Source organism: Mustela lutreola, chromosome 11 (assembly GCF_030435805.1).
Source record: "Mustela lutreola isolate mMusLut2 chromosome 11, mMusLut2.pri, whole genome shotgun sequence".
Taxonomy (NCBI): Eukaryota; Metazoa; Chordata; class Mammalia; order Carnivora; family Mustelidae; genus Mustela; species Mustela lutreola.
This window is the reverse complement of record NC_081300.1, coordinates 27,153,848-27,175,941: the sequence shown is the minus strand read 5'-3', so window position 1 is coordinate 27,175,941 and position 22,094 is coordinate 27,153,848. Positions and strand designations below refer to the sequence as shown.

At 40.0% G+C, this 22,094-nt stretch overlaps 1 protein-coding gene across 4 annotated transcripts in view; it reads left to right on the top strand.

The window, feature by feature from the left end:
* Window positions 1–21,420, top strand: part of ARK2N (arkadia (RNF111) N-terminal like PKA signaling regulator 2N) — a 94,125-nt gene extending 72,705 nt beyond the window's left edge. For all 4 annotated transcript variants that reach the window (XM_059138834.1, XM_059138835.1, XM_059138833.1 and 1 more), the window contains 2 exons: window positions 6,752–6,878; window positions 17,431–21,420. In XM_059138834.1, the coding sequence (XP_058994817.1) occupies window positions 6,752–6,878; window positions 17,431–17,620 (317 nt within the window). In that variant the 3' untranslated portion in view covers window positions 17,621–21,420. The remainder of the gene's footprint in view (window positions 1–6,751; window positions 6,879–17,430) is intronic.
* The last annotated feature ends 674 nt before the right edge of the window (window positions 21,421–22,094 follow it).

The following is a 22,094-nucleotide window of genomic DNA, read 5'->3' as shown; positions in this document are numbered from 1 at the left end:
TATAGTGTCTCCCCACCGGTCCAGGAAATTAAAACTTATGAGAAACACGTTTTTTCCATCAGCCTTCTTGTCAAGAAGGTAGCCTATGAGCATGTTCCCATCCTTAAAATAGGGATGATGGTCTTGATTTGTCCAGAACGCTAGTTATAGGGCAGAGAAACAAATCTTGGTTTTCCTGTTCTTAGCCTAGGGCTTTTTATAATCAGACCAGAATGGCCATGTTTCTATTAATAGCACTTTGAAGTGTGTATCAGTTCTGTGAAGGAGATCAGATTTGGTCAGGTTTCGATTGTTTTTACCTGGTTCTTATGAACTGTAAAATTCTTGGTTTTCTGACCTTCCCTTCCCCTGCTTTGTAAAGTTGTTTTTCACATTCTTACTGAAAAAACTAAATACAAGGTCATAATTCACTTGTTTTCAAGCTAAATGAATAATGAATTGAGATGTTACACTTTTTTATACCTAAAACATTGCTGACATCCTATATATAATAATTTCCTTTAATGTGGTGCAAATCGGCTTTGGACTAGTTCTTACCAGTAGATTTATGATTTAAAAAGTAGCTACATTATTTCTTTTGAAGACAAAAAGAAAATGTGCCATGATAATTTAGTTTACTTTTTTATGCTCTTTTCTTTCTGACATGTATATTGAAAAGGTGTTCAGTGGGAGAACAAAAATTTAGAATGTTCTTAGAGAGTGAAAGAAGTTATCTTTCCAAAGAGCTACCCAGAGACAGCCAGCTGCCCCAATAGTTAAATATAAGTCCTCTGATTTATTTTCAGTTTACTATATCGTAATTGTGGTATTTACACTTTTTCTACAGGACTTATTCTTGCCCTGGAACAGGAAAGATTATTGCCATTGACAGTATTTGAAAACTCCACAGCATCTTTGAGACTCAGTTTTGTGTATGCTTTGGCCATTGCTGTGTCATTGGATTCCTGTGAGGTCATAGGTTGGAGGGATGACAGTGGAGGATGGCACAAAGGCCAGAGAAGGTGAAGCTGTGCACAGGAGCTCCCGAAGGAATGTATGACATACTGAAAGGGCTATCTTGAAAGAAAAGGACTAATTGCTCGGGCTCTGAAATAGACTGAAGAGGGAATATGTTCCTGGCTCTTGGAGAAAGCCTTGGTGTCTCTTATAGAACATGGCGTCCCATAAAATTGGTGGGGTCGTAGCTGACTTGTTATCTGAGTGGCACATTTTATCCGATGGCTCTGACAAGAAATGTGGCAAAACTCTCGCAACCAATGGTCTAGAGTTAACATTCACCGGGAAATTTGTCTTTAGCCCCCATCACTTAACCTCAGTGTCCCTTATTTCATTTTATACTGATATTTAGACTAAAGAGTAAAGACACTAGCTACATGAGCAGACCCTGATTTTAAGTGAGCAGTTTTAGAACATCACACAAGTTCTATAAATGCCAGCAGCGTGGGATTACAATTTTTATGGCCCAAATCATGCTACCAAAATGGTTTGAATTGATGTAATAATGTGAAGGTGGTTTGTAAATTATTAGTGTCTGGATCCATAATGGATGACTAAAGTTAGAAGAATCTTAAATATTGATGGTAGTTACCTTATTTTTCTTAAGATACAATAGTAAAATTGTGAGCAAAAGTAGCATAGTAATTTTTTATTTCTTCCTCTTTATTATTTTTTTCTTCTTCCCCTTTCTTTAAACAAAGAAAGGCAAAGTGATATTTCCAGATCTGAAATGTGGTTCTGTAGGTGACAGGGTCAGGATGAGGGGCCTAATCAGTGAAGATTGGTTATTCAGAAGTACTGTTGACTGAGAACATTTTATAAGTTGGAATTATAAATTAGAACTGCAGGCTGCCCTCAAAAAAATAAAAAAAATTAGAACTATGGAGATAGAATGGAGATAGAACTGGGCACAGAGATACTAAGAACTAATGGTGTCATAGTCTTGTCATGTTTTCCTAATTACTGTTTAGAAGATACGAGAAATCAAGGAGGAATAGTTTAGTTATAGCAACCATGATTCCTACAACCTGCCTTTTTAGTTTGGTTTAATTCAGTTATCTTGTGTATTTTTAAGATGGTAAGGGCTGAGCCCCTTGCTACGAGTCTACTACAGGGAGTGTGAAGTGCCTCTTGAGGCTCAGCTCCTCAGGGAGTATTTATGTCCCCATAAATAACGAGCGCTCATAGAGTAATAAGGAATCATGGTAGCAGGACTTAAAGTGGAAGGAGAGAAACTAAGCCCAGTGCCAGGAATGTTCCATGGAGGGGTGAAACTGTCCCGTAGTTTGTACTTGGAAGTGCTCTAGAAGGGGGGCGGCAGGTGCTCTTGTGCAGGATGGAGGGCCATATTCGTAAGTGATTCTGGTCCCCCAACTGAGGTGTAGGAGCAGTTTCCAAGGACTGCAGGGTAGATGGCATTTTCCAGAGTTTCAGGTTTCCACAGGGAGGTGAAAAGTTCAGTGCAGTTTTCCGTGGATCTGGCATTCCAGAGGGCAGTGGAAAAGTTGTAGGAAGGTAAGAAGTGGGTGGCTAGAGCAGAGGAGAGTAACAGTGGAGCAGAGGACGAGACGGGAGAGCGGTGGCTGGCTCCCAGAGGCTTGTGTTTGTGGGTGGCCAGGAGGATGGAATTACAATGTTTTACTTCTCATAATGATTGGTTTTCCTCCTACCTGTTCCTCTTGCTTTCTCCTTTTCCACAGGAGCTCCTGCACACTCTTGTGCTGTTACTTCCCTTATACTGTTCTTCTGCCTCACTGACCATCACCCGGCCCTTTGCCAGCTCCGTGCGGGTGTCTCTTCTTCCCTGCTCCAGCATGTTCAAGCCCAGCTCTCGTGGGCCATATCCCCAGCTCCTGTAGAGCGGGCTTTCCTATTGGACCCAGCTGGCAAAATCTGATCCCTGGGCCCACACTTGGAACCTGGATCACACTGCTTAGCATAGCTGGAGAAAATAAAATTCCGCTAGGCAGAATTGAGGGTTGAGTTAGCTTCCTGATCTGCAGCCCACCTGGCTCTCAGTGCTGCCCAGCAGATCCTCTCCTTCCTTAGGCAGTTCTGTCTTCTTAGTGGCTCCTTCACGTTTCTGAACCCCCACCCCGCCACCCACCACACCTGTGCACCGCACGTGGCCTTGCTGCATTCTTCACGGATGAACATTGCCTCAGCCTTCTGCCATCGCGCCTGTTTCTTCTCGGCCTTTTTTCCAGATATGGCTGGGTCTCTCCCATCTTTTAAAGTTCTTCATACACACACACACCTCTCTCCCTCAAGCCCATTTTCCTTTCTCAGTACTGTCCTATTGCCTTTTTCTTTCTAGCCAAACTGTTTTAAATGTGTCTGTACTTCGTTCCCTGCCCTTGTTCTTCAGCTTGCTTTGCTGCCTTGGCTTTAGCCCTGTCACTCCTCTGAGGCTCTTCTTGCTAAGGCATAAGTATGGTCATCATATGCCGATTCCAGTGGACTATATCTAGTCCCTCTTCTCATTGGATCTCTCTCTTAGGCACCGATAAGCATTTCTTCCTAGAAATGCTCATTCCATGGTGTCCTGGCTTCATATTTTAAGATTTTCTTCCTACCTCTTACTTAACTTGGTGAACTCCCCTTCATCTGCCCATCCTTAATTACTGGCATTTGTCGGGCTTCTGTTCTAGACCCCCTTCGCTCCTCTGCTGCCTTTTACCTTCCCACTTACTGCCAAGGACTCTTATTTCCTCCCTCAACCTCTGACCTGAGCTTTAGAACAGTACCCCCAGCTGCCTGTTGGACATCTCAGAGGCCTGCCAGTGTCATGTCCTGAGCAACCACCTTCATCTGTTCATTGGTGCTTGGAAGGGTGCTGTGACTCTATCCAGTTACCTAAAGCAGAAGCCTAGCTATTATTTTTTTACTAAATTTGTTGATTTGCCTGATTCCCAGCATTACTAGCCCTTCTGTATATATACGTATACAGAGTATCCCCCCTCTTTTGTTCCTTTACTAGTTCAGCCGTAGTCATTATAGCAGTCTAACTGGTTTTCTTGCCTTTCATATTCCTTTCCCTGATAGTAGTTCCATTTGTATACTCCAAAAGGAAATTTTTTATAATGGAAAACCAGATCATGTCACTGCTTACATTCTTCAGTGGTTTCCTGCCTCTCACAGTCAAGTCCAGACTCTTTACCATCTGAGTTCTGCTGACTTCGCCAGTTTCATTTCCCATTACTGTTTTTACTACATTACCCCACATTTCGCTGAACGTTTATACCCTACAGGGCAACACAGTGTTCCTTATTGCTACTTCCCTCACCTGTGCCTACTCTTCCCTAAGACCTCTGCATCCTTGATTATTCCCATGTCTGTGTCTTTAAACACACACCTTCTATAACAGAGCAGTTTTTTAAAAAAAAAGATTTTATTTATTTATTTGAGACAGAGAATGTGAGAAAAAGCATGAGCAGAGGGAGGGGCAGAGGGAAAGAGAGAGAGAGAGAAGCAGGCTCCCCACTGAGCTGGAAGTCTGCTGTGGGACTCGATCTCAGGACTCTCGGGATCTTGACCTGAGCCGAAGGCAGCTGCTTAACCGACTGAGCCACCCAGGTGTCCCTATAACAGAGCAATTTTCAAGCCATAGTATAATGGACTGCTTTTTATAATCCCTGAGTGTATCATGAGCTCATTGAGGGTAGATACTGTATATGTCCTTTGTTCTCCGTAATATTCCTAGCACCTAGTGCATAGCCTCTCATAAACAAGTACTTATTTATTTAGGAACAAATAGATGAGGTAAATTGTTATAGTTGCACAAAGCAAGGCTGCTCAAAGGATTGAATATGGACAAGTTGAAGGTTTGAAAAAAGACTATCAATTTATAGTCCTTCCTAGCAGTGCAGTAGGAACAGTGTGTGTGAAAGTAGTTGTAACTTCAACATTGAAGTGGAAATTGGACAAAGCACTTGGCTACAGGCAAGATACTGGGGTCAGAGCAAGAACCTGAGTTAACCAAATCAAGACTTAACTATGCATACTCCTCATTTAAGCAAGCACCCCCATATTTAACAAAACTAGGTTTTGTCTGGTGAATGCCTCCTTTCATATGCTTGTAGGGTTGAAAGTTATTTACCCACTGCCAATTTTTAGAATCCTATTTCTGCTGTTCTTTAATGCAGAAAGTTAAGCCCTTGCAGACTGTAATACAATCTCGATCTCCAGTTGTATCTGGAAGCCATTTTAAGCTTTGTGGTCTTCTGTTTTCTCATATGCATCATAGTCAACTAAAGAAAAAAATTAAAGAATTGTTAAAAAAAAAAAAAGGCCCACAGTTGTTTCAAACTTGATTGCTTTTTACCAGCTTTCATCCAGCACCAAAGTATTTTGATACTGTCCTGTGTGACACTTTGTGTATTATCCATATACTTCTCCAAGTTTCTGTGGTAGTCACTATCTTTGGACATCATTGCATTTTGCTTATTTAAAGTTTTTTCCCTTAGGCTAAATTCTCAGAGATGGGACTGCAGGGTCAGAGAGTATAAAAATTAGAAGTCTTTTGCTTTGGGACTATCTATAACTTTCCAAAAGGGTTATACTAAAAGTTCGCAAGAATACGAAAGTACAAGGTTTCTGAGTGACAAACATTGGAGTGAGTGATGTGAAGGGGTGAGGGGGGGAAGGGAGAGTTGTATGTTTAAAATCTTACTGATCGTGGTTTAGTCTATATGCGGTGTCACCAAGGATTTTTTTTTTTAAATGTGGAGACATAATGTGTCAGATGACAATACATTTAAATAAAAATACCCTCTAATTGAATAATTGGAAATTTGTGTCTGTTGCAACTTGGTTTATTTCATAATTCCTAGATATTCTAAATTTCATAAAAGCCAGAACAGTTAAGAACTGGGTACGTAGGCTGAATTATTTTAGATTTTTAAATTCTTGTTAGAATTGTTTATATTGCTCTGTACTTTGCTGTTGTGCTCTTAGCCATGACTGAGAGAGTTCCTTGAAGCTCATGTTTTTGGTGAGTTGGAGAGTGTGTTTTACTGTACCATGTAATAGATAACTTTGTGAAGCCCCTGGTGAAAAAGTTCTTACATGCCCCAGTGCCACAAATTGTTGTGTTTTTCCCACAGTATGTGGTTTCTTTCTGTCTAACAAGAACTGTCAGCAACGTGTAGGTTCTGTTTCAGTTGCTCAAAGCAAAAACTGTGATCTGCCTCTAGTCTTTCCTTTTAGATGTGGTTTTGAGTTTAGATTTTGTGAACTCTACATTCCTTTTGAGAAAGACTGCTAAAATTGTTAAAAATTTAAGGAAAATTGTTAAATCCTTCATAAAGCATTCCAGTACAAATATGATACTAATGAAAATTTCTGTTATTTATTCCATTTATGCCTTTGAACATTTCTGGGTTAGAATTATGTTCTATTAAAATTCACCGTTAAGCGGTAGAGAACCCCATTGCCCTCTAGGTGGTGACAAACCCGTTATACAGGTCATTTAAAAGCAGACAGAAGTTAAATGCAAAAAACATTGTGGAATAAAATATAATAGAGTATTATCACAGTTTATATATACCTATTTACTAAAGTACTCAAAGTTTTTTTTTTTTTTTTCTTCCTGAGGAATAGAGAGCAAGAGACGTGACAGTTTTGCTCTGGTGAGCTCTTGTACAGCAATACTGTTTCTGTGATTAAACCTTGATGGGAAATCTGTCAGTGAGTTTTTTATGCTGCTTGCGAGAAGTCAAACTGTAGAGCTTATTTTTTCCCCCTTCTCTCTCAGGTCATTTGGATCCAGGATTCCTAACAAGTGACAAGACATCAGCTGGCAATGCACCTCTCAATGAAGAAATTAATATTGCCTCTTCAGATAGTGAAGTGGAGATTGTGGGAGTTCAGGAACATGCAAGGTAGGATATTAAGTGGAGCATTCTGATATTTTATTTTACTCATTTATCTTTTAAGAAGATTTTATTTATTTATCTAACAGAGAGATAGAGAGCATGAGTAGGCAGAAGGAGAGGGAGCAGTAGGCTCTGCTGAGCAGGGAGCCTGATGAGGGGCTCAATCCCAGGAGCCCGGGATCGTGACCTGAGCTGAAGGCAGAGCCTAACTGAGCCACGCAGGCACCCCGCATTCTGATTTTTTTTTTTTAAGATTTTATTTATTTATTTGACAGAGAGATCCCAAGTAGGCAGAGAGGGAGGGGGAAGCAGTCTCCATGCTGAGCAAAGACCCCCCCCCTCCCCCACCCCCCATGCAGGGCTCGATCCCAGGACCCTGAGATCATGACCTGAGCTAAAGGCAGAGGCTTAACCCACTGAGCTACCCAGGCACCCCGCATTCTGATATTTTAAATGTGAATTTGATTTTAACCTGAAGCCAAGTGAAAAGAAAATGGTAGTCCTCATGGCATGGCTGGCATGAACGGTGGGAACTATCTCTCCGCTTCCTTTGGCTTAAAGAATGCCTTTTGATTAGACATGATATGAACTTCAGTATGTGTTGCATATTATTTCATCAAGAACTTCTCAACCGGGGCACCTGGGTGGCTCAGTGGGTTAAGCCGCTGCCTTCGGCTCGGGTCATGATCTCAGGGTCCTGGGATCGAGTCCCACATCGGGCTCTCTGCTCAGCAGGGAGCCTGCTTCTCTCTCTATCTCTGCCTGCCTCTCCGACTACTTGTGATTTCTCTCTGTCAAATAAATAAATAAAATCTTTAAAAAAAAAGAACTTCTCAACCATACAGGTATGTGAATTAGAACTGGTTTCCTCTTTATTTTTAGCAAATGTCCAGATAGCTTGACAGATTTTTCTCTTATGGCATAAGTATCACCCTGCTTTCTCCCCTATCATTCATATTTTCTTGCCCTTCACTTTATCTGGAAATATATTGGGAGCAAGCAATTGGGAAATGTACATCAGACATCATACCTCTATTGCTTGTTTCCTAAAGCAACTCTCCTTGTCTTTCTTTAAAACTTGAGTTACTTCAATTTGTTCCTAATGTAATAGATTTCTAGTGAAGTTCATGTGACTCAAGCAGTCCTGTGTTAGTATTTAAAAAAGCCAGAAGACATCAGTTTTTTTTTTTTTTTTTTTTTTAAATTTTTTATTTTTTATAACATATATTTTTTATAAACATATATTTTTATCCCCAGGTCTGTGAATCACCAGGTTTACACACTTCACAGCACTCACCAAATCACATACCCTCCCCAATGTCCATAATCCCACCCCCTTCTCCCCAACCCCCTCCCCCCGGCAACCCTCAGTTTGTTTTGTGAGATTAAGAGTCACTTATGGTTTGTCTCCCTCCCAATCCCATCTTGTTTCATTTATTCTTCTACCCACTTAAGCCTCCATGTTGCATCACCACTTCCTCATATCAGGGAGATCATATGATAGTTGTCTTTCTCTGCTTGACTTATTTCGCTAAGCATGATACGCTCTAGTTCCATCCACGTTGTTGCAAATGGCAAGATTTCATTTCTTTTGATGGCTGCATAGTATTCCATTGTGTATATATACCACATCTTCTTGATCCATTCATCTGTTGATGGACATCTAGGTTCTTTCCATAGTTTGGCTATTGTGGACATTGCTGCTATAAACATTCGGGTGCACGTGCCCCTTTGGATCACTACGTTTGTATCTTTAGGGTAAATACCCAATAGTGCAATTGCTGGGTCATAGGGCAGTTCTATTTTCAACATTTTGAGGAACCTCCATGCTGTTTTCCAGAGTGGCTGCACCAGCTTGCATTCCCACCAACAGTGTAGGAGGGTTCCCCTTTCTCCGCATCCTCGCCAGCATCTGTCATTTCCTGACTTGTTGATTTTAGCCATTCTGACTGGTGTGAGGTGATATCTCATTGTGGTTTTGATTTGTATTTCCCTGATGCCGAGTGATATGGAGCACTTTTTCATGTGTCTGTTGGCCATCTGGATGTCTTCTTTGCAGAAATTTCTGTTCATGTCCTCTGCCCATTTCTTGATTGTATTATTTGTTCTTTGGGTGTTGAGTTTGCTAAGTTCTTTATAGATTCTGGACACTAGTCCTTTATCTGATATGTCGTTTGCAAATATCTTCTCCCATTCTGTCAGTTGTCTTTTGATTTTGTTAACTGTTTCCTTTGCTGTGCAAAAGCTTTTGATCTTGATGAAATCCCAGTAGTTCATTTTTTCCCTTGCTTCCCTTGCCTTTTGCGTTGTTCCTAGGAAGATGTTGCTGCGGCAGAGGTCGAAGAGGTTGCTGCCCGTGTTCTCCTCAAGGATTTTGATGGATTCCTTTCGTACATTGAGATCCTTCATCCATTTTGAGTCTATTTTTGTGTGTGGTGTAAGGAAATGGTCCAATTTCATTTTTCTGCATGTGGCTGTCCAATTTTCCCAACACCATTTATTGAAAAGGCTGAGAAGACATCAGTTTTGTGTAGTATTATGAAAAGTTTTGAAATTTATCATTCTTCATGAGCAAACGGTAGCCAGTGGGTTAAATCTGTTCCGCTGCCTGTTTTTATATGGACCTTGAGCTCAGACTGGTTTACATTTATAAATGTTTAAGGGTCAGAGGAGGGGGGATCAAAAGAAGAATAATGTTTTGTGACATGTGGAAATTATTTGAAAAGAAATTCAAATAAAACACATTTATCCATAAATAAAATCTTATAGGAATGGAGCCATATTTGTTCATGTGTATATTGTCTGTGGCTCCAGTGACAATGTTGATAAGTTTCAACAGATGCCTTAGAGACCTCAAAGCCCAAAATATTTACCATCTACCCCTTTGTAGGAAAAAATGTGCTGACTCTTCCTTTAAGATACTGTTCCTAAGAATTAGTTATAGCTCTCTCAGAGGTACTCTTGAGGAACATTTAGCACACATATGTATAAAGAACAAAAATTTAAACTTTAAAAAATGTGTATTCTATATTAGCAAACAGTTTTTCTCCTGGGCCACAAGAGTTAAGTTGTGATTTCCTGATTGCCCCAAGTAGGTATTGACAGAATATCTACATTACCTGGCTTTTATTTTATTTATTTTTCTTTTTAAAGATATTATTTATTTATTTGACAGAGATCACAAGTAGGCAGAGAGGCAGGCAAAGAGAGAGAGAGGAGGAAGCAGGCTACCCGCTGAGCAGGGAGCCCAATACAGGGCTCCATCCCAGGACCCTGGGACCATGACCTGAGCCGAAGGCAAAGGCTTTAACTCACTGAGCCACCCAGGTGCCCCATTACCTGGCTTTTATATCTGATTTTACTCTTTTGTTAGATGTAAAACATTAACCAGGATTTATTCTGTCATGTATATAAAAGGCAAACTTAAGAGTGGAGAACGTAGGCAAAGTATATATGTGTGTAAATTGAGGCTACATTTGTCTTCATGAGAACTAATCCTAATTTCCTTTCCTTTTTTCTTTTAAAAAGATTTTATCTATTTATCTGAAAATGAGACAGAGATAGGGAGAGAGAGCAGGAGCAGGGTGGAGAGAAGAAGCAGGCTCCTCACTGAGCAGGGACCCCCATGTGGGGCTCCTTCTCAGGACCCTGGGATCACGACCTGAGCCAAAGGCGATGCTCAACTGACTGAGCCACCCAAGCGCCCCGATCCTAGTTTCTGAGAGCATTTTTCAGGTCATACCTGTTGGGACGTTAAGGATGTAGAGTTAAGTCATTGTTTAGCATGTCTTCTCCCCAAAAATGGCCAGTTCTCAGATGTTATCAGACCTAAACGCTTCCTCTTCTGTCCTGTGTTTATGCTGTATGTCTGTCTGCATGGCTGCTTCCTTTTTCCTTTCCTGTTTTCAATGGTTATTTCCCATGTTCTGGTGGGAAAGAGTTTTCATTTTTCAGTCTTTCCTTAATCTCCTTCTTTTTCCTTTTTTTCTTTGCCTTAATCAAGAACTTTTTCCTGTTCTCTTTTTTGACCTGTTCCCTGCATGCTGACTTATGCCTCAGATGACAGGGTAGAGCTTTTGATTTTTTCCTTTACTTTAGCATGTATTTGCCATTATTTATTTCACCATTGTTCCTTAAAATACAGAAGATTATCCTTTTAAATCCCTACTATAAACCTTGTCTTGCCTATTAACAAATCGATAGAGGTAAATTATTTTCAGTTTTGCCAGGAACACATTATCCATTCACCAACTTTCTCTTGAGTTACATTCATGTTTTAATTCACTGTTAGTCATGTGTTCCTACTGAAGTAGCAAAGAGCAGGTAATAACCTGTGTTGCTTACCTGATCTCTTTGTCCCTGAGACATTACTTGGCCCAGTTCTCTATTAACTTCTATCACATCTCCCTTCTTTAATGTTTACTTCTGCCTATAAGTGTTACAAAGTGAGCCACCTTTCTTCTTGGCTTCTTTGTTCAACTTTTCTTCCATCATAAACTCTTTAGCTTCTTTTTTACTACGAGTATTTTGGTATCTGGAGTTAAAATTATCCTTATATTTCCATTGAAACTTGGAAATTTAAATTGTAAGTTCTTACCCAACACACACACACACACGCACGCACACACACACACACGCACTCACACACTCACCCCCACGTTAGTATACTTAATAGGTCTTTTATCCATATTGTCATTTTACTCTATAGACTTGTCTGTTCCACTCTTGAACTAAGTCAAGTGACTGCCTATATTGTAAATAACATGCCATAATGTTACTTTCAAGGAGTTTTTCCTTGCAGGCTCTCAATCATCAGTATGTGTTTTATTCTGATCCTTTGGGTTGAATCCGGTGGAAATGCTCTCTTAAAAGTGACAAACTGATTATGAAATCTCAGTGATGGTGAATACTACCCATCTGATAGAATGTACAGTTGGCAAGTTTTGTTGGAGTATTTTGAACTGACTCCTGTGTCATTCTGAGGGGATCCTTTATTTTGCTTTTTGTGCCTAGGACTGAATAGAATCTCGCTGGCTCTTCTGTCTTTCTGAACATTTTTCCAGTACTTTTTTAAGAGGAAGCCTGACAATCTTTCAAACATTTGAGATTAAAAATCTGAGAAGCAGGTGTGGGGAGAAGCTTTCTTGTTGGCTGCTTTGGAGTTACTGCTTTGGTTCCTGTATCTCATACGGAATTTATTTCTTTTATAGGTCTAGGGTTGCAGTTATGAAGTATTGATGGGCTTCTGGCAGGGTTATCGCTTGGAAAAAAAGGTTTTAGGTTTTGATCCACATCTTTTCTAATTTGATTTGCATGCATAGATGTTTTGTTTGGATTTAGTTGTCCCTTTCTTATGTTTTCTTTTGACATTCTACCTTGCTGTGGGCTTTTTGAGAGTTTTGAAAAACTCAGACTCGGTTCTTGAGTTATTCTCTTTGCGATTGTGGTTGCTCTACTTGAATTGCGTTGCCAATTTTCCATATTGGAAGCATTTTATTTCACGTGGACTCAGTAGTTCTACTTACGATGTGTCTTTTTTTTTTTTTTAAACAGTTTTTCTCTTCTTGTACGTTAATATCTTTCCCGGCTCTTTAAATGTAGATTTTGAAATGTTCTTTTAGTTTCTGTGTTTCTTCTATTCATAGATTAGAAAGCATGCCTTCTGAACTAATGGTTTGAATGCATCTTTTATGGCTGTCTTGTGTTGCTGTGATTAACTCCTATTGTTACCTAAATGTTATCATTTCTAAATGTTAATTTTGGGACAGTCCATTTTTACAAGATATTCTTTGCCAATGAGATAGAGATTTTTCCAGCACTTTAGTTCCTCTGTTCCTTTAATTTTGTCAGAAGTTTTAACTTATGGTCCTCTGCCAGTATTTTTCTTTATCCTTGGTCCTTTTTCCTTTTCTTCTACTGGCCTCATTGGTAATTGCCCTAAGAAGATGAGTGCATGTAGAACAGACCTTTCTGTTATGGAACTCTTAACAGTTTCTTTGGTACCTGTCCTATGAAGCTTTGGGGAATAATCAAACCCTTAACTCATTTCACTGTAGTCTTTGGTCCTGTGGTCATTTGTCTTAATGTTGTTTCATCCCTCCCTCAATAGAAGAACTGATGCTAGAAGCCTTCTGCATTTAAGACTGACTGCTTCCTAGAACCAGTTGCAAACATGAACCTTAAAAAAACAAGGGAGCTATACAGATAGGCATTTCCCTGAAGCCAAGGATTAATTTCATCTTCAGTTAGGAAAAATAAGTAGGAATGTTATCTAAGAGGTCACGTTCATGTTTTGTAAATGAGAGCAAAAATGATTAATGTTTAATGTTGTTTTCTTCGGATAGTAAGTTAACTGTATCAAAAGCTGACCATCAGAGCCTGCCCTCTTTCTGTGTTTTTTCTTTTCCACTGTGAAGTCACTCCTTTATTGGTTTCAGTATATGAAGAGCAGGAAATTATTCTGTCAAAACTTATTATTTATTAAGTAGGTTTTTTTGTTTGTTTGTTTGTTTTGTTTTGTTTTGTTTGGGCGGCGGGAAGTGAGTCCTAAGCATTTTCTCAAAGCATTTACTCAAAATATGACTTTAGGTTATGTTTTGTGCCTGTTGCCCATCATACACAGATCAAATGGCTTTGTGAAAGCACAGCCTGTATCCGCATTAGAATTGGATTGGAGCAGTTAAAAAACAGCTGTGTGTGTTTCTACATCAGGTCTTTCATCATGCAGAAAACGGGTTTGTGGTAATCCATGAAACTGTATTTTATGTTTGTAGCCTTACCAGAAATTTGAGCCTCTTACATCCTTCTCTATAGGGCTGATAACAGTTGTACTGGTGCCTTTTCCTCCTGAAATTTTTTCCCTCCCTATCTGGTATAAGTTGATCTATAACATATGCCATCTTATAAAACAGTGGAAAGGTTTCTCCAGCACTCTTGTTTATCAGCTTGAGTCTTTTTGCCTCGTACTTAAAAAGGATGTGGTAAAAGCCTTGTTCAGGCCTCATCCATCTCTTAGCTACCATTTTGTTCAAGATGGTTGAGGTCATTAAATCATAGATTTCTTGAATGTTTTACTGGCATATAACACACACAGTGAAGTCGTAAGTGTACACTTTAGTTTTTGCAAATTGCCGACACTGGTAACTAGCGCTCTGATCAAGAAACAGAAGTCCCTCTTGTGCCATCTTGCATTTTCAACCTTCCCACCATTGTGCCTTCCTGTGACCACTAGCCTGACTTCTAAAAGGAGAATTTTGCCTATATTATTAAAAATCTTAAAGTCAACACTAACCTTAGAAGTTGTCTTAGAGTACTACTCTTTAATATTCCTGACAGATAGCCCAGCAGTTGCTTGAACATTTAAAAGGCAGTTTATACCATTTGGTAACCAAAGCTATACTTGTGGTGTAGTAATGATCATCTAAAACTTCCCTCCATAAACTGATTAATGGTTGGTAGGTTGTTCTCAAGATCTCTGCACATGGTGGAGTAGCCACCTTCTCCCATGGTGATTCTCCATTCTTTGGGAATTGACCTTCCATTGCAGTTAAATAGGAGCCCAGAAAGCTTTTGACAGAAGATGGGATCATCATACAATCCAGAGAATCTAAAATTTTGAAATGAGAGAAACAGACTGAGAGGGTTGAGGCTTGAGTCAAATGAATGAGACTAGTTATTCTATCATCCTTAGGTTCTTTGAGGTGCTCAAGTGTCTTTCCATCAAATTTGCTTTTTTGCTTAAAGTAGTCTGAGTTGGAGTGCCTGGGTGGCTCAATGGGTTAAAGCCTCTGCCTTCTGCTCAGGTCATGATCTCAGGGTCCTGGGATTGAGCCCCGAATCGGGCTCTCTGCTCAGCAGGGAGACTGCTTCCCCCTCTCCCTCTGCCTGCCTCTCCACCTACTTGTGATCTCTCTTTCTTTGTCAAATAAATACAAAAATAAAAAATTAATAAATAAAGTAGTCCGAGTTGGTTTCCAGTAACTGGAATCATTTGTAACATAACTACAGCAGCCAGCTAATTCAGATAGTTGAAGAAGTGCCTCACCTCCTTATTCTCTTCTCTGTGTCCATCATTCCGCAGTGGTATATAATATTGTCTTTATACCTCTCACTCTCCTATTCTTGAGTGTATTCTAGAATCTGCTTTGCTGTTTATTGAATGATTCCCAGGGGCCCTGCTCCTTACAGTCAGATGGAGTATACTGCGTTAGGTGCTGTCTGAGGAAGGCATACTTAGTGGAAAATGAACTCTCTGATGGAGACTATTTTTGGGGTCCGGTGCTTAACTTGCTTAAGACCCTGGGCAGTTGTCTTTTGGCTTTGGTTTTCTCTTCAGTAAAATGAACATTATGGATCCAGTCCCTTTTATTTTATTTTTTAAGGATTCATTTATTTATTTTAGTGAGAGAACGCACTCAAGAGAGCAAAAGTAAGCATGGGGTGGGAAAGGCAGAGGGAGAGAGAAACTCTCAAGCAGACTGTTCTCTAAAATGGGAGCCCGACCCTGGGCTCAGTTTCACAACCCTGAGATCATGACCTGAGCTGAAACCAAGAGTCAGACGCTTAACTGACTGAGCCACCCAGGAGCCCCTGGATCAGATCCTTTTTAAGCCACTCCCTTGTACCATTACTTAGGGAGCAGTGCAGAGTAACAGTTGGGACTAAATAACTCTTTTATTTTGGAGATATTTCTGGGAATTCTGCCAAAGATTACACTGATTCTCTCTGTAGCCATTCATTCTCTGAATTCTGCTAAGTTCTAGCCTCCTTTAATTAGTACTTATACAGATGAGCTTTTGAATTTTTGAAGAACTTTGTATTTTTAAATTGTTAATCTGGGCCTATTTTTGCACTTTGCTTTGTACTCACTGTGTTTTGCCTTACCTAATTTAATACACACATTTGTAAAGCAACAACCTGATGTGAAAAGCCAGGACTCAGGATCAGACCTGGCTTGAAGCTCCGTGGCCCACAACCTTCAAGCATTGTGACTCCGGGCAAATCATGTAATCACTATAATCGTCAGTTTCCCTTTCGGTTGAGTGTGGATTGTAACTTTGACATTTGTTGGGATTGTTTAATGAGGTGAGACTGCTTAAGAAACTCAGTATGCTAGTGCCATCAGTCATCAGAACCATTTCTGTAAATGCTGAATGGACTCCTTTTGCTGACATTTTCTGTGATTATAAGATCATTTCATCTGAGTATACTTAATGGATTGGACAGATCTGGATTAGCCTTTGGACTTTATGTCTCACATTTTAGTGCTTTTCACTCACTAATCTTTGAAAACATAGTAGCTTCTGGGTTAATAGCTACTTAGCCCATTCTGTAAAGATAATGGGCTTCTGGTATGGTAACAAATCTGCGTTCTGCCCCTTGCTCTGGCCGTGGGGGATCTGTTTTTTTGGCACCTCTCTTGGTAAGGGAGTAATTTTCAGGCTGCCTTTGTAGGAGCAAGGAGTCTTTGCAGGATCATAAGAGTCCTTCAGCAGTTTTGCAACTAAATCTTGTCCATTGTTACCCTAATGTTCTTTTGCTTCTGGTAGTGTAGGTAACAGTGGGTCAAAGCTGGAATTCTCCAGTGATCCAGCACCACTTATTGTACACAGCCTGTTAGAGCAGCTACTCGGGACCCACTATAATAGTTTATGTGACTAGAATCCTGCCAGCTGCTACTTTCACATATATTACATAGGATCTGGTCAGAAATTTAGGAATGAGGATAAAAGTAGCAACGAAAGCTTGAGCGGCCTACCCTCCTCTCATCCGAATCCAGAATCACTCAGTGATTCATCGGGGAGGCTCACAGTTCTATCATTTGATTGGAATGTGGAATTCATTATGTCAGTGTTTCAGAAGCAGTTTCCTTCCGTTGAACTCTTGGTGAGATTTATCACCAAGGCAGTTCTGTGCCTCTGATAAAATACTTTTAGAAGACCTTAACTGAGCACTTCAGCCTTGTTACTTTCCCTCAACTAAAACACATAGGCAGTTCAGATGCATGAGTCAGGTGTTCTGTTGTGACCTTCAGGATAAGGGAAATTGATCCTTTATGCATGACCTAGTACTTACAGACTTCAAGAAATCCAGTCTGTAGAAGGGTATTACTGCTACTGTCTTGGAAGGTATTATTCCCAGTATGGCACAGAACGTATTTGGGAGAATAGCTTGTACCTGTATTTCCTACTGTTTTCATTTGGTTAGATAAGGTTGTTTAGGTATCTTAATTTTGCACTGGATTTATATTCTGCCCTGTTCTGAAGACCCCAGAAGTTTAATTGTGTTGAGAGAAACATTATGTTATCTGTCCATTTCAGTAACAAATCTAGACATAACTCAGGAGTTTCTGAGATAAGACTCTTGTCTGTTTTTAGGCTAAATTGAGAGAGGAGGGAGACACTAGAGGGAAGAAGGGAGGGATATTGGCTGTGAGTTTCATGAACTCATGCAGTAGGCTTATGTTTGTGAAAGTTTCGATTGGTGCTGCTAGAGCTATATTGCCTTATTTTTCCTGTGGTGGGATTAACCATGCTTACGCTTTTCATCTCAATTGCAGGTGTGTTCATCCTCGAGGAGGTGTGATTCAGAGTGTCTCCTCATGGAAGCACGGTTCTGGCACGCAGTATGTCAGCACCCGGCAAACACAGTCATGGACTGCTGTGACTCCCCAGCAGACTTGGGCTTCACCTGCGGAAGTTGTTGATCTTACCTTGGATGAGGATAGCAGACGTAAATACCTACTGTAATACAATGTCACTGTGTTTCCTCTGCACTGTTCCCTTCTACTTCTTCCTCCTCCTCTTTGTGACATGGAAGTTCATTGTCATAGCTTCAGCCTCAGAAGCTGTTCGTGGCATTTGTATAATCGAAACTCATGGAAAATTGCCCCCCCCCCCACCTTTTTTTTTTTTTTTTTTTAAAAAAGAAGTCACTTAGGAAAATAACTTAGCACAGAGAAAAGAATTTCTTCTTTCCCTCAGTAGGAATATGAGAATGATGAATTTATTAGACAGCTTCATTTTACTTGGTGACTTTTGATCTTAGGAAACTCTTCCTCCTAGAATAATATTTTAATTACTAAGTGAAATGGATTTCAGTTTTGAATCTTGTATTTATTTTTCTGTGTAATAAAATTAATATCTAGACTTGACCACTGTCAGCCCACCCATTGGCACTCCTACCTTAGGGCATTTGCACATATTTAGTCAGGTCCTTCTTGGCACCTAGTAGGGCATGTGCATTTGAAAACCTGTCCTTAAAAATAGAAGACAGAAGTATTACTTTTCTTTTAGCTTAAGTCTTCTACCTTCTTTCCTGACTTTGCTCCTGGCTGACTTCCCACAACACAAATAATTGATATGGCCCTTTGTGTTTATAAATACTGCTAAGGTGACTTAGTTGGTCTCCTTGTTGCAATAATTCATAACTCTTTGGAAAATGTCTGCTTTTGGGGCAGAGGCATTTCAGATAGATACCCACCATGAGGTTTTCTGGGCATGTGAGGAGAGTATTGAGAGATCAGTAGGAAAGTCTCTCTCCATCAACTTTTTGTTCAAATAATGGGAGAACACAGAAACCTACTACTTAGGTAGAATATGAAAAGTTGTGTTCACCTCTAAGACTGTGGGCACTTACAAGTCTGAGAAGACTGTGCCTTCTTTCACAGCTGGTCTCTCCAGACAGGAGGTACAACAATTGTTTAACACTCGAGCTGAAATAGACCTGATACTGTATTTGGGTGTTTTTCTCCTCTACCATCTAAAAGTGGAAAAATCAAAATGCACCATAAAAAACCAGATGCAAAGCACATAAATGACACTGTAGGTTTTACAGTCTCTAACTAAGCAAAGGGTAGTAGGAGCTTCAGGGAATTTAGGAAATGCCAGTGTTGGAGTTCTGTGGCATTAGTTACTACCTTTTTTCCTATAACATGTTGTAGTTACTAGTGAATTCTTTTACAAGCAATACCTAGTTAGAACACTATGTACTGTGCACAGGGAGGAGTGAAGTACTATTGGCTAAGAAGACCTCATCTTTTGTTTTTCCGTGGTTTTTGGTTTTTGTTTGCTTGTTTCCATATTTGCCATATAACATTGCTGTAGCCCTTTGCTTCCCTCCACAAATGTCTTGGGGGCCCTTCCTTATAAGAGCATGAGAACTACCATTTCAGATTTCATTCAGTGGACACACATGTCCCGATGTCTGTCCTGCATAAGGCAGAGTAGCTGTGGTGGGGCCGCCAAGACAAATGGGGACCCCCCTGTGCGCGTGTGTCAGAGTCTGCCTGGCTTCCTCCTCTTCCTCCTCTCTTCTTCCTCTTTTTCTTCTTCTTTTAAAGACTCATTGAGTCCTTTATCCTTCTGCTGCTGCTTTAGTTCGTCCATGTACCTTTTCCATGGCAGTGGATGGAAACGTGTTCTTTGATCTTCTCTGATAACATCTCATTGGATCTGGCCTCTGTTATTCATCAACTTTTTATTTTCCCGTCAATCTACTTTTAATAGATCAGGCTTTTAAAAGATTATGAACCTCCACTTTTAGCACCTCATATATCAAGTCTCACGTGGCCACAATTCTAGACAAAAACCAAAGATCCAGAGGCCAGAGCGAAATAGGACCTTCTGCAGAGTCACTACTGGTGTATCCTTGGACCTTCATATTTTACTTTAGGATTAATTTATTGAATTTTGCTGTTACACATTGTTTTTGACTTGAATTAAAATGCTAGACAAAGCAGAAATGTACAATTTCTGGTCTGTGTTTTCCAGGAAAATCATTGGGAAAAGAATAGAGCGGATTATATGACTTGAAGTTTTTACAGCTTATTTTTTCCCCAGCATGAGGGCAGAGCCCCATTTTAAAGAATGTTTTCACATTACCTATTCTTATGTTAATAGTGTGTTTTGTCCAGTTCTACACAGCAGGTGATTTCCCATGACATACTTTCTTTAGCCCCTAATAGTCATCCGCTAAAGAGAATTCTTCTGGTGTGCTGTGTGCACTGTGGATCGGGGGCAGAGAGCAGAGTCATAACCAGGCTCTTCTGTGGCCTTTCACTTTTATACCAGGTTGCACTTTTCCCGCACCTGCCCCCCGTTCCAGCATCCTGACTACCTGACTTGATGCACCAGAACAGGGATTTAGAAATCAGTATGCGAAAGGGGGAGGGGAAGGGATGGCAGAGACAGTCAGCTGTGTTCCCCTACAGGGTTGGGATTTTTCCACCTACTAACTATAGAGAGACTCTGTTTCAACTCTTCTTTCATTGCCAGACCCAGAAGAGTTGGGGTGTGGTTTCTGGCAAGGGATTTTACTGATAAAATTCTGCGGGAAACAACTCCTGTGACATTTGAAATTTTTTTTAAAGGGATTGTTACTAATCGAAGTGTTGCATTTGGTAGCATAAACACTTCTTTATGCTTCACAGAACATTGCTCACAATCTCTCTGCTAAAGTGGTGTACTTGGGGTCACAGATTTGATTGTGGCACGAATTCAGTTTAGTCCCTCCCTGCCCTCCAGTTTGAAACCCCAGAGCAGGAACTGGCTATCGCGTCAACGTGGCTGCCCTAGAACACGTACGTGCTGCTCACTAGCAGCTATTCTTTCATTCTGTTGGAAGGGGCCAGACTGAATGGACTCCGGTTAGTCGTTAAAATTGAGCATTGCATAAACCCTGCTTTTATTATTCTCAATTGTGAATATGAACCGTCTGATTTGCTAAGTTAGTCAGTTGTTCACTGTTACTTTTAGCAGATTAGCACCATAGGTAACTTAAAAATGAGTTTGTTGCCTGCTTTTTATACTGTGTCACAAGGTTTTTGAAAGAGCTGGGACACAACTTTGTCTTTTAGTTTAAGCTTTTTTTTTTTTTAATACAAGGAGCCCCTAATTTCTGTTTTCCAGTATGTGTATGATGTGACTTCCATGTATATATAAAAATGATTGCGCCCTAACCAAACTTCCTCAGATTGTGCACTGTTTGTTTAAAATAATCACGTATTTTAGTCCAATGCTGTTGTATTTTTCATTTTATTTAAAACACTACATACTTCTTTTAACAAATTTTAAAGGGTAGTGATCTTAAAAGAAAAAATCACTGGATAACTAGGAAATATTTTTGTTGTTGTTTTGTTTTGTTTTTTAGAGAGTACAAAGGTCCTATGAAGCCTTTTGCTCCTCTTACCATGAAAATGAAATGTTAGCCATTGTATGGCTAGGAACCAATGCACTTGGTGGTTAACAGGTCTGCTGTTGCTGGAGTGTGAGCGTGGACTTGATGCAGTGACGACAAATCATTGCTTAGAATTAATGTTTTAAAATGTGCAACTCTAGTTTTTAAAACAAAATTTGGTTCTTCTTTACATTCATTATTTAGTTTTTGTTTCCATTTAGTATTTAATGGTCTTTGGAGAAAAAAAAAATAAAACAGAGTGTTATATATATATTTTTTGGTGCAAGATAAGATTTTCTGTTTTTTGAAACAAGTCTGTAGCATAAAGGTTAAACTATTTTAAGACAAAATAAAATAGAGTGTATTTAAACAATGATAATTTCTGAGGATTTTTTTTGGTATCTGCTTCAGTTAATTAGATGGTGCCTGGAGCAGCTTCTCAGTTAGCTTTTGGATGTGAAAGTCGATTATATTTTGTTAACAGATCTTACTGGTATGCCGACTTTTTCCAAGCAACAGCTGTATCCTCCTCCCAAGATGTTTTGCATGTGGCCGTTGGTGTGTTAGATCCGGGTAAAAGTAGCTCTGCACTGGCTTTCCTGTAGCCCTGCCTCCCTTCCCAGCTAGCACCAGTGAGGTTTCAGAGAGAGCCCAGAGCTTCCTAGTGCTAGGTGCCTTTGCTCCTGGGCAGAAAACTCAGCGGACAGTTACTTCCCAGGACCCAGCACCAGATGCCCAACTGCATGCACTTTGCACGTGGTTGAACATTGAATCAAATATAGAGGATTTCAAAGCAGTCTGAAGAACTTCTCCTTTAATTTGGTTCTATTTTCAGGGGTTTTATTTGGCTATAAAAATTATAGGAACTACCATATTAATACCTCATAACTTTTTTCACTTACCTTCATGTAAAAGGGAACAAGGAACTGGGGAGAATGAGGCTATCTTTACTAAAATACCACTCCTGGATCTCTCCATGTTCCTCAGGAATTCTTAGTTCTACTTGCAGTGTAAAGGGGTCTGTTAATGAGGAAGTACACCGTTAAC